The sequence below is a fragment of the Anopheles coustani genome, chromosome 2 (genome assembly GCF_943734705.1).
Source record: "Anopheles coustani chromosome 2, idAnoCousDA_361_x.2, whole genome shotgun sequence".
Classification (NCBI taxonomy): domain Eukaryota; kingdom Metazoa; phylum Arthropoda; class Insecta; order Diptera; family Culicidae; genus Anopheles; species Anopheles coustani.
The window spans coordinates 59,624,373-59,637,825 of record NC_071289.1 but is presented as its reverse complement, the minus strand read 5'-3'; the positions used below and the strand labels follow the sequence as shown (position 1 = coordinate 59,637,825).

The 13,453-nt window shown below is 45.1% G+C and overlaps 1 protein-coding gene across 1 annotated transcript in view; it reads left to right on the top strand.

Annotated features, from left to right (window-relative positions):
* LOC131264739 (sodium-coupled monocarboxylate transporter 1) overlaps nt 1–11,708 on the top strand; it is a 37,380-nt gene extending 25,672 nt beyond the window's left edge. The window contains exons 9-11 of the mRNA XM_058267008.1: nt 6,666–6,813; nt 9,498–9,784; nt 11,081–11,708. Coding sequence (XP_058122991.1) covers nt 6,666–6,813; nt 9,498–9,784; nt 11,081–11,708 — 1,063 coding nt within the window. The remainder of the gene's footprint in view (nt 1–6,665; nt 6,814–9,497; nt 9,785–11,080) is intronic.
* The last annotated feature ends 1,745 nt before the right edge of the window (nt 11,709–13,453 follow it).

Genomic DNA, 13,453 nt, shown 5'->3' with positions numbered 1-13,453 from the left:
AGATGACTGTCGTAAACGGGCGGTTGCATGATTTGGAAGACTTAAGCTTCCCTAGCCGAAGACGTTTTCGACCGCATTCGGTTCCACTTTTACACGCTGGGGCCGCCTGTCCTCAATCGCTTCGGCCGTCCGGCACTCTGTCGAGAAAGACAAATGGTGCTCGCCACTTGCTCAGGGGTCCCCCCAAAAAGGGCAAGGGCGGGGGTCCAAAAGGGCGGCACTGATGTCAAACGGTTATGACCTGGCCACCTCCTCCGCCGGTCCGAAGCGATATGCGGAGTGTGTGTATGTGGTTTTTGCTTACTTGTTCCTATCGGTCCCTTTTTCCGAAGGGTAATTTATGGCCCGTTACTGTGCCGAAGCGTCGGACATCGTATCGAACGTGACGTGGGTTTGTGTATGTATGTGTGTGCAGGCTATGTGGTTGATATTTTCGTCCTACAGTTTTTCCTTCCTATCTCATCTATCTTATTTCGGGGTCATCTGCGTTGCCATGTTTTGATAGCAGTGGCAGAATGGAGACGGCCTTCACACGGCGTGGGGTCACGCCATGAATCGCAATCCGTAGGTTAGTTCATTACACGCAACAAGCTACGGATCCGGGCTGGAATGGTTCGGATGGAGCTGTTTGTTTTTTTTTTTTTGCTTGTCCTTCAGGCCACTTTGCTCTGGTTTCCCGCAGCGTTTCGTTTTGATAGCTTAAAATGAATGGCCTTCCAATCCGAGGTAGGAAGACACGTCGGACGTGGGTAAGGCTCTGTGACAAGCCGAAAAGATTAACATTTGTTTGCGGCAAACGGATCATTCGATTTTCCGCCTGATAGCGCCGGGCGGAAAAATGTTTCCTTCGAATGTGAATATATTTTGCGCCGCTCAAGATGATTGCATGCAGTTCGAGTGCGAATCTAGCCCATCTAAGGCTGCCAGCCATGAAGTAGATTTTTATTATGTTTTATTGGATCACACGAATAAACGCAGTAAAATTTTATGCTCGGTGCTAAAAATTAATTTCCACACCAGTACGCTGCACGTACGGGGTGCATTTTTCCGACCGAACAGTTTCATCTGGCGAGCAACCGATTCCCAACTGTAGCACATTCGATACTGTAGCTTCGCGTTTGGAGTTAACCAAAAAATGTTGGCTTGGCTACTGACGGAAAAAAAGGAATAAAAACTCCGTTCCTTCCATACCTCCGTCGTCAAAAACAAAAAAAAAAAAAACAAAATGCATAAAACAGTCTTACACAGTCCTTCGCGCGGGTGGCAGAAGGCAAAAAATCAAATGCATTGGAAAATATCGAAATCTATAAACGAGATAACCGCCCGCTGCAACCGCCGGAACCAATGGTGCTGAAGATTCCGCCGGAAGAACCGGAAGGCACCGGAATCGATTGTACGGGCGCTGTGTGTTCGCTTTGGCAGATTTAGTTATGTGTGTGTGTGTGAGAGTTGGATTTGGTTTTTCTTTTTATTTTGTGCCAGAAAACGATATTGCAGGGCCGTTGTTGATCGAAACAGATTTTCACCCTCGTATCGGAAGGTGCATGCATTCGTTGGGGGTTTGAGGGGAGAAGGGGGGAGGGGAAGGAAGCTTTGACGATCGCTTTCGGTTTTGGCTCCTATCTGTCCGGCGTGGAGGAGCTATCTATCTCGCCTTATCGGGCCGCTTCTGTCCGCCTCCTGGCGATGGCTTTGGCAAAGAGGCAGTTTGGCGGCAAATGTTGCAGTTGGCACCACCCAACCACCCCCCGAAAAAGGGGACTCGTTCGGGCGAATACCAGAGATGACGGCTGGTGTCGCACAATGGTGCGCTTCCGGGAATCCGTGGAGTGGATTCAATTCCGATTATTTTTTGTGTGGTTGTTGTTTTGTTTTGTTTGGGGCATTTTTGCTGCATCCGTGTCTTCAGATTTTTCCCGCCCGCATTTTCCTTTTTATTGCCCGATCTGGCACCCGCTATCGGGCTCGCAGGCGGTATCACGGATACCCGATTCCCGGTGCTAATGGAAAGCTATAAAATTTCGATTTTTCCTCGCTCCGGATGACGTAAGAGCTGCTCCAGCAGCAGCAGGCCGAAAAATACAGACATTCTGTTGAGCGCAGAAAAAAAATGGAAACGGACCCGATGGCACGAGGGAGGCCATCGTCCTGCAGTACTTAAACAAAGGGCCGGTAATATAGAAACACTCCAACTGATAGCTCCGCTCGGTGTGTGACTGCGGTGACTAGGAAAAAGATTAATCCTGTTGTTTTTAAAAATTGGATTTCTTTTTTTTATCCACTCCCGGAAAGAGGGTGCCACCCGTTATCGGCAATCGGCCAAGTTTTGATTCCGCTCGGTCAACCGGACACGTTCTTGGCACTGCTCGCCGTCTCGTAGCGGCCGCTGGTGGGTTTTATGTTTGTGTGGGTGTCCGCCAGTGCGCTACGCCATATCGGAGGATATTCGAGCAAGGCGCCAACACATTTCCCGAGCCAATGGAGGCGCCTGGTTGCTTACGAAAAGGCCAGGTTATGGCCGGGTATGCAATGCTTCCTATTGTAGGCGTTTGAGCGGGTGTGTGAACGGGTAGGCGGGGGACGCGCTGAAACGGATGTAATTGGATTTTCGCTCGATTTCACCTTTAACCTGTTTGAAATTTCATCTCACGGCGCGGAATCGGAATTAAGCAGTGATGCTCGCGAAGGCAAACAGGTTCGAGGGTTGGGGTCGGGAGCGATTTGTCTCGATTTGTCGTTCCGTGGCTTGAGCTGCATGCTCGAGCATTCCGCCGGGTGTGTTTTTAGTTTGCCGATCGCGTGCGTTTGTTTGCTTTCGTCGATGGGATGAATTATTTTTCGTCAGACGTGTTTTTTTCTCATTCCCACGAGTATTGGGATTCACGGAGTGTTCTTAAACGGACAGAACGAGGTACAATAAACTGATCGAAAAAGGAATCTTCAGACGGTAATAGTTGGGCAAGAAAACAGACCACCCTATATTTGAGCACCTTTCGCGTGGTTAGCTGCTCCGAACGGTGGTTCAATTGGACGGCTGAAATTCATAACAACATCATCGGGCAACGAATAGAAGGTCGCTAAATTTGCACTCGTTTTACCGGCTTACCTGGACGGAGGGAACACGAGGAGGGGATTTAATTTCGTATGCAAGAAATAGCGAAATGTTAAGGGTTCCGTCAAATAATCCCCCCCCTCCCCCCGCCCTCACTACGAAGGCGGCCGCGTACTTCGAATTGTCGTTCTGTCGCAAAATTAGGTAAATTGTTTACGCTTTCCATAACGGAATAAAAACGCTCGCATACGCTCGCACTGGCGCACTTTTCGCCCGGAGTTTTTGCCATCCATCAACGCTGTTGGGGCCGGTTGGTTTGTTCGTTCGTTCGGGCCAATTTAGTCCGTTGTCGAGGGTCGTTTGTTTTAAGTCGTTTGTTGTTACAGCATGATTGTGGGCCGTTTGCATAATGATGCTTGACGGATTGCGTGGGATGCGACGACGACGAGCAGCTTACTTTGAAATAAATTCCCTTATACACCGAGACAGAGCGAGGTTCGTCGACGAATCGTCAAAAGTCACATTATGAAACATTTTACGGGGGAAATATTCAACGTTTCTTTGCACGAAAGAAAACATCAACTGCGCCTTCGCATTTGGATGCCTTGCGTTAGTGAAATAAAACAAGGAAGAAACGGATGGATTTCGTCTCGAGTGAAAGGTGCGTTATATGGTGGAATACGTTTTCCCTCTACGTGTTGGGGTCCCATATCCTCTGACGTACAGTTGGCCTCAGCTTGTGCACTCATGGGCGAAAGTGTGCGAACGCGATCGTGTTGGGAAAGTTTTCGATCCGTTGCTTTGGGCCTCGCTGGACCGAACAACGTGTGCACGTGCGATGGACCATGACAGTGAAATAAATACACTCCACCTTCGGCCACCATTATTGGCCGGAATAAGATTTCCCCCGGGGGCACCCGAACCCCGTCCGCTGGCCTGTTTCCGATTAATCCTCCGGGCGGTAGTTATTCACCTCTAGCAGAAGTGGAGGGGAGAAACTCTCACGAACCGCGAATGGTTCGGGTTGGGGGTGGGGTAACTGAATAAAAAATCAAAGCCCAAAGTCAATGGAATGGAACTAAAGACGAAGTTCTCTCGATAAAGCTGGTAGGAAGCGTGATTAAAGTCTTCCGGGCTGAAGGCTGGATTATGATCCCCGTGGATTCCGTTTTCCGGAAGAAGCAATCTACATCCTAGGTGTGGTCTGCTCCGTCGTGAACCGCACGTGTTTGCTTGTTGCCCCTCCCCCTCCCTCCCCTCCCCTTGGCAACGCACCACCGTCGAAAGGTAAATAATATCTGTAATGCTATACAAGGCACTCGCCTCGTATCGAAGAGATAAGAAACGGATGTGTCACGCATCAAGACAACCCCCATAGACTGGCGTCGAAACGAGCTGCCGTCGTTGTTGTGTCGGGGATAATGCTGCACGAACAACTTCTTAGCAGTTGAGCCGTTCGCAAGCAAAACAGGTGCTTTATCACGTTCACCTACTGACGTTTCGTAACGATTTTTCCTCCGAACGTTGAGGAGGTGGAATATCAGGGGGGGTTAAGTTAATGTGGTGGAAAAGTGGGAAGGGAAACGGCCAAACAGTTGAGACGTCGTCAATGTCTCACGTGTCCCGGCTGATCTTCTGTTCGATCGATTTCTGCTTTGTTCCTTCCCTTCGCCTGATCCGGACGCTTCTTTGCTTTCACCCGAAGCAAATCGAGCCGTATTGATCTATCGACGTTGGTATCGGTTTATCGTGTGTACTGCCGGAGGTTCCACCGAAGACCCTGCACTCAACACTCGTATGCCTTCTCCCTGCCTGTTGGATCCTGAGACACAGATGTTTCAGAAAAGGAATAGATTGTTTTTTGTATGTGTACCCGATGCGAGTTTTGAATGGTGCAGTATAGCGAGGGAGAAAAAGGAAAAATTAATTCGATTGTACCTACTTCCTTGCCGTATGCGGCGGTTTGTCCTGCTCCTGGCGTTCGCCTTGGGGTGGCATGTCAGCCGGGCGCTATGTTCGGAGAAAAATCCACTGGAAATCGAAGCAGGATTTCTTCATTTCATTCCGTTCGAAGCGGCTTTAGTCAGCTTTGAGTAAAGGCACTTATTTATCACCGGAAAGCATCCGTGAAGTGGCTTTGGTTGGAAAGTCGTTAAAAACGAACCCAGGAAGCTTTATGCAGTTTAGAAGAAAAAAAGTGACTAGCTAGTGAGTGACATGAAATCTTCGTAACATTGATTTTTCATGCGGTATTTTATAGAAAAGATATAATGTTATGGGATGTATTTCATTTTAATAATTCATCTTTCATCTTATGGAAGCCTTAAGCAGAGGTACGGGAACCCTATGCCATGCCGTACAAACAGATATTATTGGTCTATTTTATAAACATTTTTCAACGATCCATTTTCCTCATCAATAACTTTTCTGACTGTGTCATTGTTTTTGCAAACAAGTTTTGTTCAATATAGGATATTTCACTTCTCCCATTAAGATCCATGTAAAGTACCCGTTTTAGAGCGAATATCGTTTTTTACACGATAATATCAAATGCACGGTAACATCTAACAGGATATAGTAAAAATACGATGGAAAATGGTTTCTATTTTATTCCTTCAGTTCATCTTAAAAAACGTATTGCACGATATCAGATAGTTGAATCTGGATATGTTTTCCATCACAAGTTTTGATTAATTGACAATCATGACCCAAGCTTGATAAAAGTATTCTAAAACCTTTTATTTTGCTACAAAACATGCTTGTTTCTAATTGATTTCCGATAAAGCATGTTTCTTTCGTTACTATTTTTTCTGTTTGTTCTGTGATTTCATTTAAAGATAACTCTGGTATATCTATCGACTCTTGCTTGATAGAGTCAAAATTAGTAGTTTATCCATATAATATACTGATTGATTATTACGATATGTTTCATAACCATTAATTTTCATAAGCTGCTTTTAACTTACCCATTTTTGTAACACTGACCCCTTTCCAGTTTAATACTTCCTTTTATTTTACTTGGCATAACGATCGACTTTTAGCGTTGGTCATATATAAAGGTGCTATGGCAAATGAACAACATTTTAAATAAAATTAGTGTTTAAATTAATTAGTTGTGATTGTTATAGTTTTGTAAATTTCATGTACTTAAACAGAGAATCACACGAAATTTTTCTTAAAGCAATACTGGGGTCCTTTTTTTGGATATGAATTTATCGTGAAGCAATGGTTTTCTATTTTTGCATTCCACATTTCTTGTAATGCACTTAGCACGTAATTGGAAGAAACGAAAAAAACGAAACCCCCATACGAAACCAAAAAATACTGCAATTGAACCGGAAGACTGGCACGGATATCTGGATTGTTTTCATTTCTGACTATTGAACATCTTGCCGACAGCATTATTTTAGGGTTCGGTCTGGTTTTGGTTTTCCTATTGGTTTACTCGTGATCCTTCTTTACCAATATTGGGCCAACTCGGTGGCTCAAGGTAGAGTTTTTGGTTGGTTTTCAATTCCCTCACTCAGTGCAGGTGTTGCAATGTTGATACAACCCCTGCTTCCCAGTTTCATACTAACCAAGATATTTTCCTTTTTTTTCCTATATTCCACAGCTTTGGATTAGTTTCCTTCGGACTAGTTTTCGTGGTGGAACGCCTCGGTGGCATACTGCAGGCTACCCTTACGTTGAACGGTTTGATTGGTGGCGTAACGCTGGGTCTGTTTAGTCTTGGAATATTCTTCCGCCGAGCGAACAGTAAGGTAAGTTGAGAATTATATTAAAGCACACCACAGCTAGATTTCACACAAGATACTGGTATAATTGAAAAAAAAATCACAGCGTATGTATTAAATTAGAAAGTACAAGCGACTCAATTGGCCCAACATTTGCCAAAAAATAATTACCAAACTCAACAATATCCATCCCTAAATATATTCCATCCCTACAATGGCACTTATAAGCAAAGAGAAAGCGTTAGAACAATAATTAACTTCCAGTAATAATCCGGCTTCGCAAAAGAAAAATGCGCTTCGCTGTATCAGCATTCTACCAAGAATGGCGTAAAGATGAGGTGCCGCCACGTGCGGTAGCATTTACTTGTTCGTTTACTTTTGCCTAGCATTTACAAATTATTTTCACACCCGACAGCCGACGAAATTGAATTGAAACGCAATTTAAGTTGTTTAACAACAACGACATCCCGCTCGGAATCCACGGGTCTCGCCTCTCCAATCGGCAAACAACATTGCGCCGGGTTCGTTGTCTAATTCGTGCAATATGATTATGGATCGCGGGATCCCATTCCTCCTTCGTTTCGGTGTGTGTTTGTGTATGTATGTGCGCGATTGTTTATTCACCAACATTTTCCGCACGACCGAATGATGGGGAGGCGGTCGTAAAGGGAGGGATGGTGTTGATGGGTTCTATGTACGCCAGTGATTATGTGGGGATTAGATGGCAAACAGTGGCTGAACAAGAGCTGCTTGAAAAACACTCTCCACTTTATCCGATTAATCTCATTGAAGTGAAGTTAAATGAGCTTTTTATTGTGCCTTGGTTCCGGCTGGGTAAGCAAACATTGACGCATGCACACACACCCTCACACGATTACACCAACGGTGTTATCTGGGGGAGAGGATTGTCACGCTTTTTAGACATCGTCGGGGGTGACTTTGGTAGCAATCTCCCTGTTCGAGTGAACGGAGATAGCTGGAGGGAAGTAAGGAAAGCGGGATGTTCCGGAATCGCTTCAAGAACCGCTCGACCTGGCCCGCAGTGACCTGTGTGGCACGAGTGCCCTCATCCTGGTTACTTTCGCGACACCTAAGAAGCAGCGATGAGGGTAATGATGAGGATCATCACGAAGCTGATGCTGTTGATCAACTCGTCCGCTTCTAGAGTTACAAATGGAAGAAGGTAACATGCGGGCACCCTCGGAAGATGACGAGTTCGCTGAACGCCATCCGCCAAGGGGATACTTGCTCCTCAATAGCTTCTCAAGAATAGCTGTTCTCTTTCTCCCGCGGAGGGTCTCCCATACACACGGCTATAAGATGTGCCTCAAGTGTGCGAGTGCAAATTGAAAATATGAAAATTTGATTACCTGTTAATATTCCATTTTAGCACAATCGCAACAAGATGAGCTTATTATGGCGGTGCGAGCAGTGAGCGTGAAGTGTGTCGTTTACCACTGGAGAGCAATCATCTCTGCCTCGCTTGGCCTCGTCCACTTGGTTTCATTTGATTCGGAGAGCCATTGGGTTTCAAATTGGTTTTTTTCATACATTTCCATGCCCGGTGCGTTCAAATTTTCAAATGAAAAATGGATGTGGGGTCGATGAACATTTCCTTTTGTGACGTTACGTTTCAATCATTTGCCAACGGTTAGTCTTCTTTGTTGGAGCACTTCAACATGTTTTCTTGACAGGCATTACGATTTTGCATAGCTGTTGATCCTTGATAGAAATATCCTTCAGAAAAATCTAAGCTCATGGGATCGGTGCTTTTTAGGTTTTTACTAAAGTTGTAGTTGAACTATTAGCATTTAAGTATGAGGACTGTGATTTTGTCTTTAATGATTCGTTTTTTTTACTCAATCATTCTGTATCACTTATTTGACATACAATTCGTTTGTTTCATAATAGCCATTGTTACGCATAACAGGCCATCTGTTTTCGAAAAAGAAAAAAAGGAGCCAAACCCTACAAAGGTAGAAAAAATAACACTTTAGTAAAATTTTAAAAATAAATGTTATAATTGGCATTTATTCTTTTGAACTGGTTTGCAATCCGTTTTCCTCTTTATGTCCATTCAGTAATAATCTCTCTTTAATGATTCTCCTGGATGGCTTTATTAACATTTAATTACATGTCAATCATTGGTTACTAGATCAATATAATTAAATCAATATGATGAATTTCCAGTAACGCTGTTTAATTCATTTCAATTTTGTCCTCCAATGCAGTAAAAAGTTTGCCAGTGATGATAAAGTCTTGTTGCTATAGGAAAACAATTTACTATGGCACATATTGAATTTTTGAAGTGCTTCATAATCCTTGCGGAGAGCTAATTTATTGCAATGCTGGGGATCGATTTATTTTATTTTTCAAATTGCTAGGGCTCAATAAACTTTCGCTTTGTTAGCTTTCAATCGAAATGATTACCAATGATTAAACAAAGACCTGCCGGTCAATTAAAATCGAGCGGCTTTTCGGAAGCTGTTCTGTTTCTGATAAAATGGTTCCGGTTCTATTTTTAAGTTGAAAAATAGAAACCATTAAATTTGATATTAATGACTTTTACATCCTGGAAACAACTGCTACGTGCTTTGGTGAACTGCTCTAGTTTCTTAAAACGGCTAACATACTCGGTTTAAAATATTGCTCTGCCGTATTCGGGATGAAATAATACATGATTCCCTTCTTTTCTCTTCTTCTTTTCCTAGGGTGCGATGTTCGGTGGCATCACGGCTCTGGTGCTAGTCATCGTCGTTGGAGTGCTGGCTCAGCTGAACAACGAAGAGCCAGTGCCGCTGCCGACGTCCGTCGAAGGTTGCAACGCTGGTGCCAGCGCGTGGGATAACCAGCAAGGTCTCGGGTATGAGGTGCATCCCGTGGGTGAGTCGGTAAGCTTGGCACTCAAATTGAACGCCGGCGTCGATCCCGACTCCCTGCTCAACATAGTGCGCCACGAGGATTGGAGCGGTCGAGATTCCGAGCAGCATTTCTACAGGTATGTACAGGCATCGAAGTGGCTTAAATTTGAACATGGCTAGAATAGGTGCAATAATAGAGGTGCTTTCTTCTATTTTCTCGTTTTTGATGTACCGTCCCGTTGAACCGGTTCACAATGCACTCTGTAAATCTTATTGAGCATTATGAATTCAGAGCGTTACACAAGGTCCAGATAGTATTAAATATTTGAACAAAAATTTTATCCTTCTTTCGCGAATGCTCCAGCACCTGCGGATGTCTTAATTCTTGCTGTCTGAGCTGGTTTCAGCAGCACAGAGAGTCGCAAGAGCCCGGATGAGTCGATGTAAAGTAACGAATCCTTTTCCCGTTCCACAATTTCCACAATACTTTTCCATTTTCGCCTCAATCCTCCCCGGAGCGCTTTCCGTTTAACATTCCTTCCGTGTTTACACACGCGCGCGGCTCCCCAAGGTTGGGGCGATAAAAAGAAAGGATTCACTTTCCCGCTCCACTTTGGTTTGCTTAGCATTCGCCTTTTTTTCCCTCGAAAGGAAACGGATTTCTGTAAAGGGAGGGACGGCTGGGGGAGGGCTGTAATGTGGCCGCGGAATGGCGCTAGGTGTGGTGGTGTACGAAAAGTTAATTGAGAGTAAACACGAAACGGAATCTAACCGGAGTCGAGGTGGCGTGCCGCGGTTGGTTGTGTGTTTTTTTTTTTTCGCTGGTCCTATGGCCGGTGGTGCTTTTTTCCATTTTCCACGCATAGGGAAAGGGGGTGGCGAAAGCGCACCCGGTCAAGTGCGAGACGATGCGGATTTTCCTGACGGCGGCAAGAGTGCGATGATGAAGAAAGTTTCGGTGCAATCACGGATTGCTTTCTCGATCCGTGAGCAATCGGCGGTGTCGAAAGTCGAGAGGTCGACGATAATTCTGCCCTTGGCCAAGATCCGGCTGGGAAAACACTCCGGGGGTCTCTGGGCACGCCAGAAAACATTTCACGTATCAATGTTCTTTTCGAAGAATCTCGCTAGTCTGGAGGTATTGATCGGAAGTTTTTCCTCTTCAAACATTGAGCTGCTTAAAATGAGGTGGAAATAAGTTCATGGCATGATTCTAGTTCTCTTCACACCATGGTATTATAATTTACTGTTTTATAAAAGTGTTAAGCTTAATTTTAACTAACAGGGACGTTAGAAGCGATCCTTGAAAAATGATTGTGTTAGCATCTACAATCATTCCATACCTGTATATTGTTTGTTTTTGGTTAGCAAATTTATTTCTATGGTTATTTTAAAGTATTTTCTTGTATTTCTTCTTTTGCGTCCCTCTGTAGATTGTCTTCTGAGGAAAGTCCCATGCAGTCCACCACGGATTACGGTGGCGACGTAAAAGCTTCAGCCAGACAGGACGACGACACGGACGACGACTCTTCCTGGTTCGCAGCCGTGTACGGCATCAGCTACATGTGGTACAGCTGCCTCGGAACGTTGCTGACGCTGCTGTTCGGCATCATCATTTCGCTGCTCACGTCGGACGAACCGCTCGGTTGGTGTGCGGGCCGCAACAGTGCATCCCTTCAGTCGGAGCTTCCGAGCACGGTGACCCAAAACGGCGTTCCCTCCAAGGATCCGATCGAATCGCCCGGTAAAAAGCGATCGAAGCTGAGCGTTGGCTCGATGGCCCCGCTGGCGATGATGATGAGAACGTCGGTGACGCTCAGCCCGTCAGCCAGCCCCCGTCGGCTCCAGCCGAAGGAGAGTGCCTCGAACGGGGCGAGCGTTGACTCGAGCATGGCTAGCGTGTTCTCCGTCGACCAGCAGACGATATCCTCCGAGCTGGGCTCGTACACGGAGGAGGATTGGAGGGAGGATGTGCGGCGAGCGGCCGGTGGGCTAAGCAGCGCCCCGGGAAGCACCTTCCCGTCGACGGTATCGATGAAGGTGGAGAGTGAAAGATTTTAATTATGAATTTCTGCCATCCCTCGTTTGCCAACTTCCCCGGCTTCGTTTAAATTATGAAGCATGAGAACGAAAGCTCATGGAGCTCACTAGCCGATTCGATCCGGCTTGAAAGGAAAAGGATTTTACTCCCACCGAATCGGTCATATCCAGCACACTTGAAGAGAATGATAAAAAGCGGAAAGAACAAAAAAGAAGCACAAATTATACGGAAAGAGTTTCAATCGCATAGAAAAGTGTCTTCCGGTGTCTCGAATGCCTGCCGGCCCTTTCCATTCGTTTTAAGCATCGATGATTGAGATAATGCTCGAAATTGTGCGGTTTTAGGGTTATTTATAGAAATTCATTCCGTTTCATGCGCCGCCGTGAAGTTTATCATAATTTCGTACCGACTATTTAAGTTTGTAAGAGACAGTTGTTTTTTTAAGAGTTGTTGATTTTGAACATTTCAAACATAGGTACAGTACCTCAGATAGTGTCATCGATGTACCATTTCGTTTGCACCCTCCGTAAGGTGATCGAAGTGCAGCATGTTTAGATATTTAAAGGAAAACCCCCGGAACGAGCTTCTACGGAGATAGTGAATCTTGGCCAGAATACATAGTAGCGTGGCGGCAAGTGGAAGCCTGTGAACATGACACGGTGCCTTCGAAGCGGAAATAAAGAACCGGCCAATGCCGGATATTTGTTTTTTGAACGTACGGTAAATTTCAATTTCTGCAAACGTCTGGCTTGAGGGAAAGAACGAGAAATTTAATGAACCATTTACGAGCCGGGATGAGAAACCCGTTGGAGGAAGGAAGAAAATCGCATGCAAATTGGAAACACTGTATCGAGAAAGTACACCGGGCACTTTCCGGTGAAAGAAATGCACCTGTGAGCGGCAAGTGAAGCTACCCGCTACGGCTATGTTCAGCTAATTTCCGGTAAGTATTTGAATTTGATTTGAATCCGAACGATGTTGATGGTAAAGATTTAAAATGTTGACCGAAATGCGAAGAAAGCATTCGTTCATTTGGGAGTGAGCTCCTCGATTAGAATTTAATTGGAAATCGAATCGAAATAACTCACCTCCTTACAAGGATATTACTAATTATTCATCGTAATCCTTACAAGTTGTTCGATTGAAAACATCATACCATTTCATAAAAAAGCCACATCAATTTAATTAATCATCGAATAACTACACATGGCTGTTCCCTCAGATTAGATTATTTTAAGTCCTCTCTAGGACGTGCATCACAAAACAAATTACATTTTTCCAACCGAAAAGCAACGATTGCCTGAAAGCCGGTTGAGACGACGGGTGGAAAAATGCCCGAAATTGCTCCGAAATCGAACGGAGACCAAATGTTTATAAATCAATCAGCAGAGTAGTTGTACGGATGGGAATTTTCGATCCGAAACCCAACATTGTGGTGGTGGTGGCAACGGGGCCAAATCTGAATCCGAAACGATTGGCAAACATTCTGTTTCATTATTTATTCCCAAGGTCCCGTGATGATGGGCCTCGGGGAAAGTGACGAGGCAGGTTTATTAGACTCGGTTTGGTATCGGGTTGCGAAAGCGCCCAGCCAGCCAAGGCATCCTGATGGTGGGTCGCTTGTTGTTGACTTGGTTTTTTGGTTTATTTTTAGGTTATTTTATTGCCGGTCTGTTGTTTTCGAAGATTCACCCCGGCCGGGCTCCGGGGCCGGATATTGTCTACGATTGGTTTACGGAAACTACCGAGCCACCAGCCAAAGTGA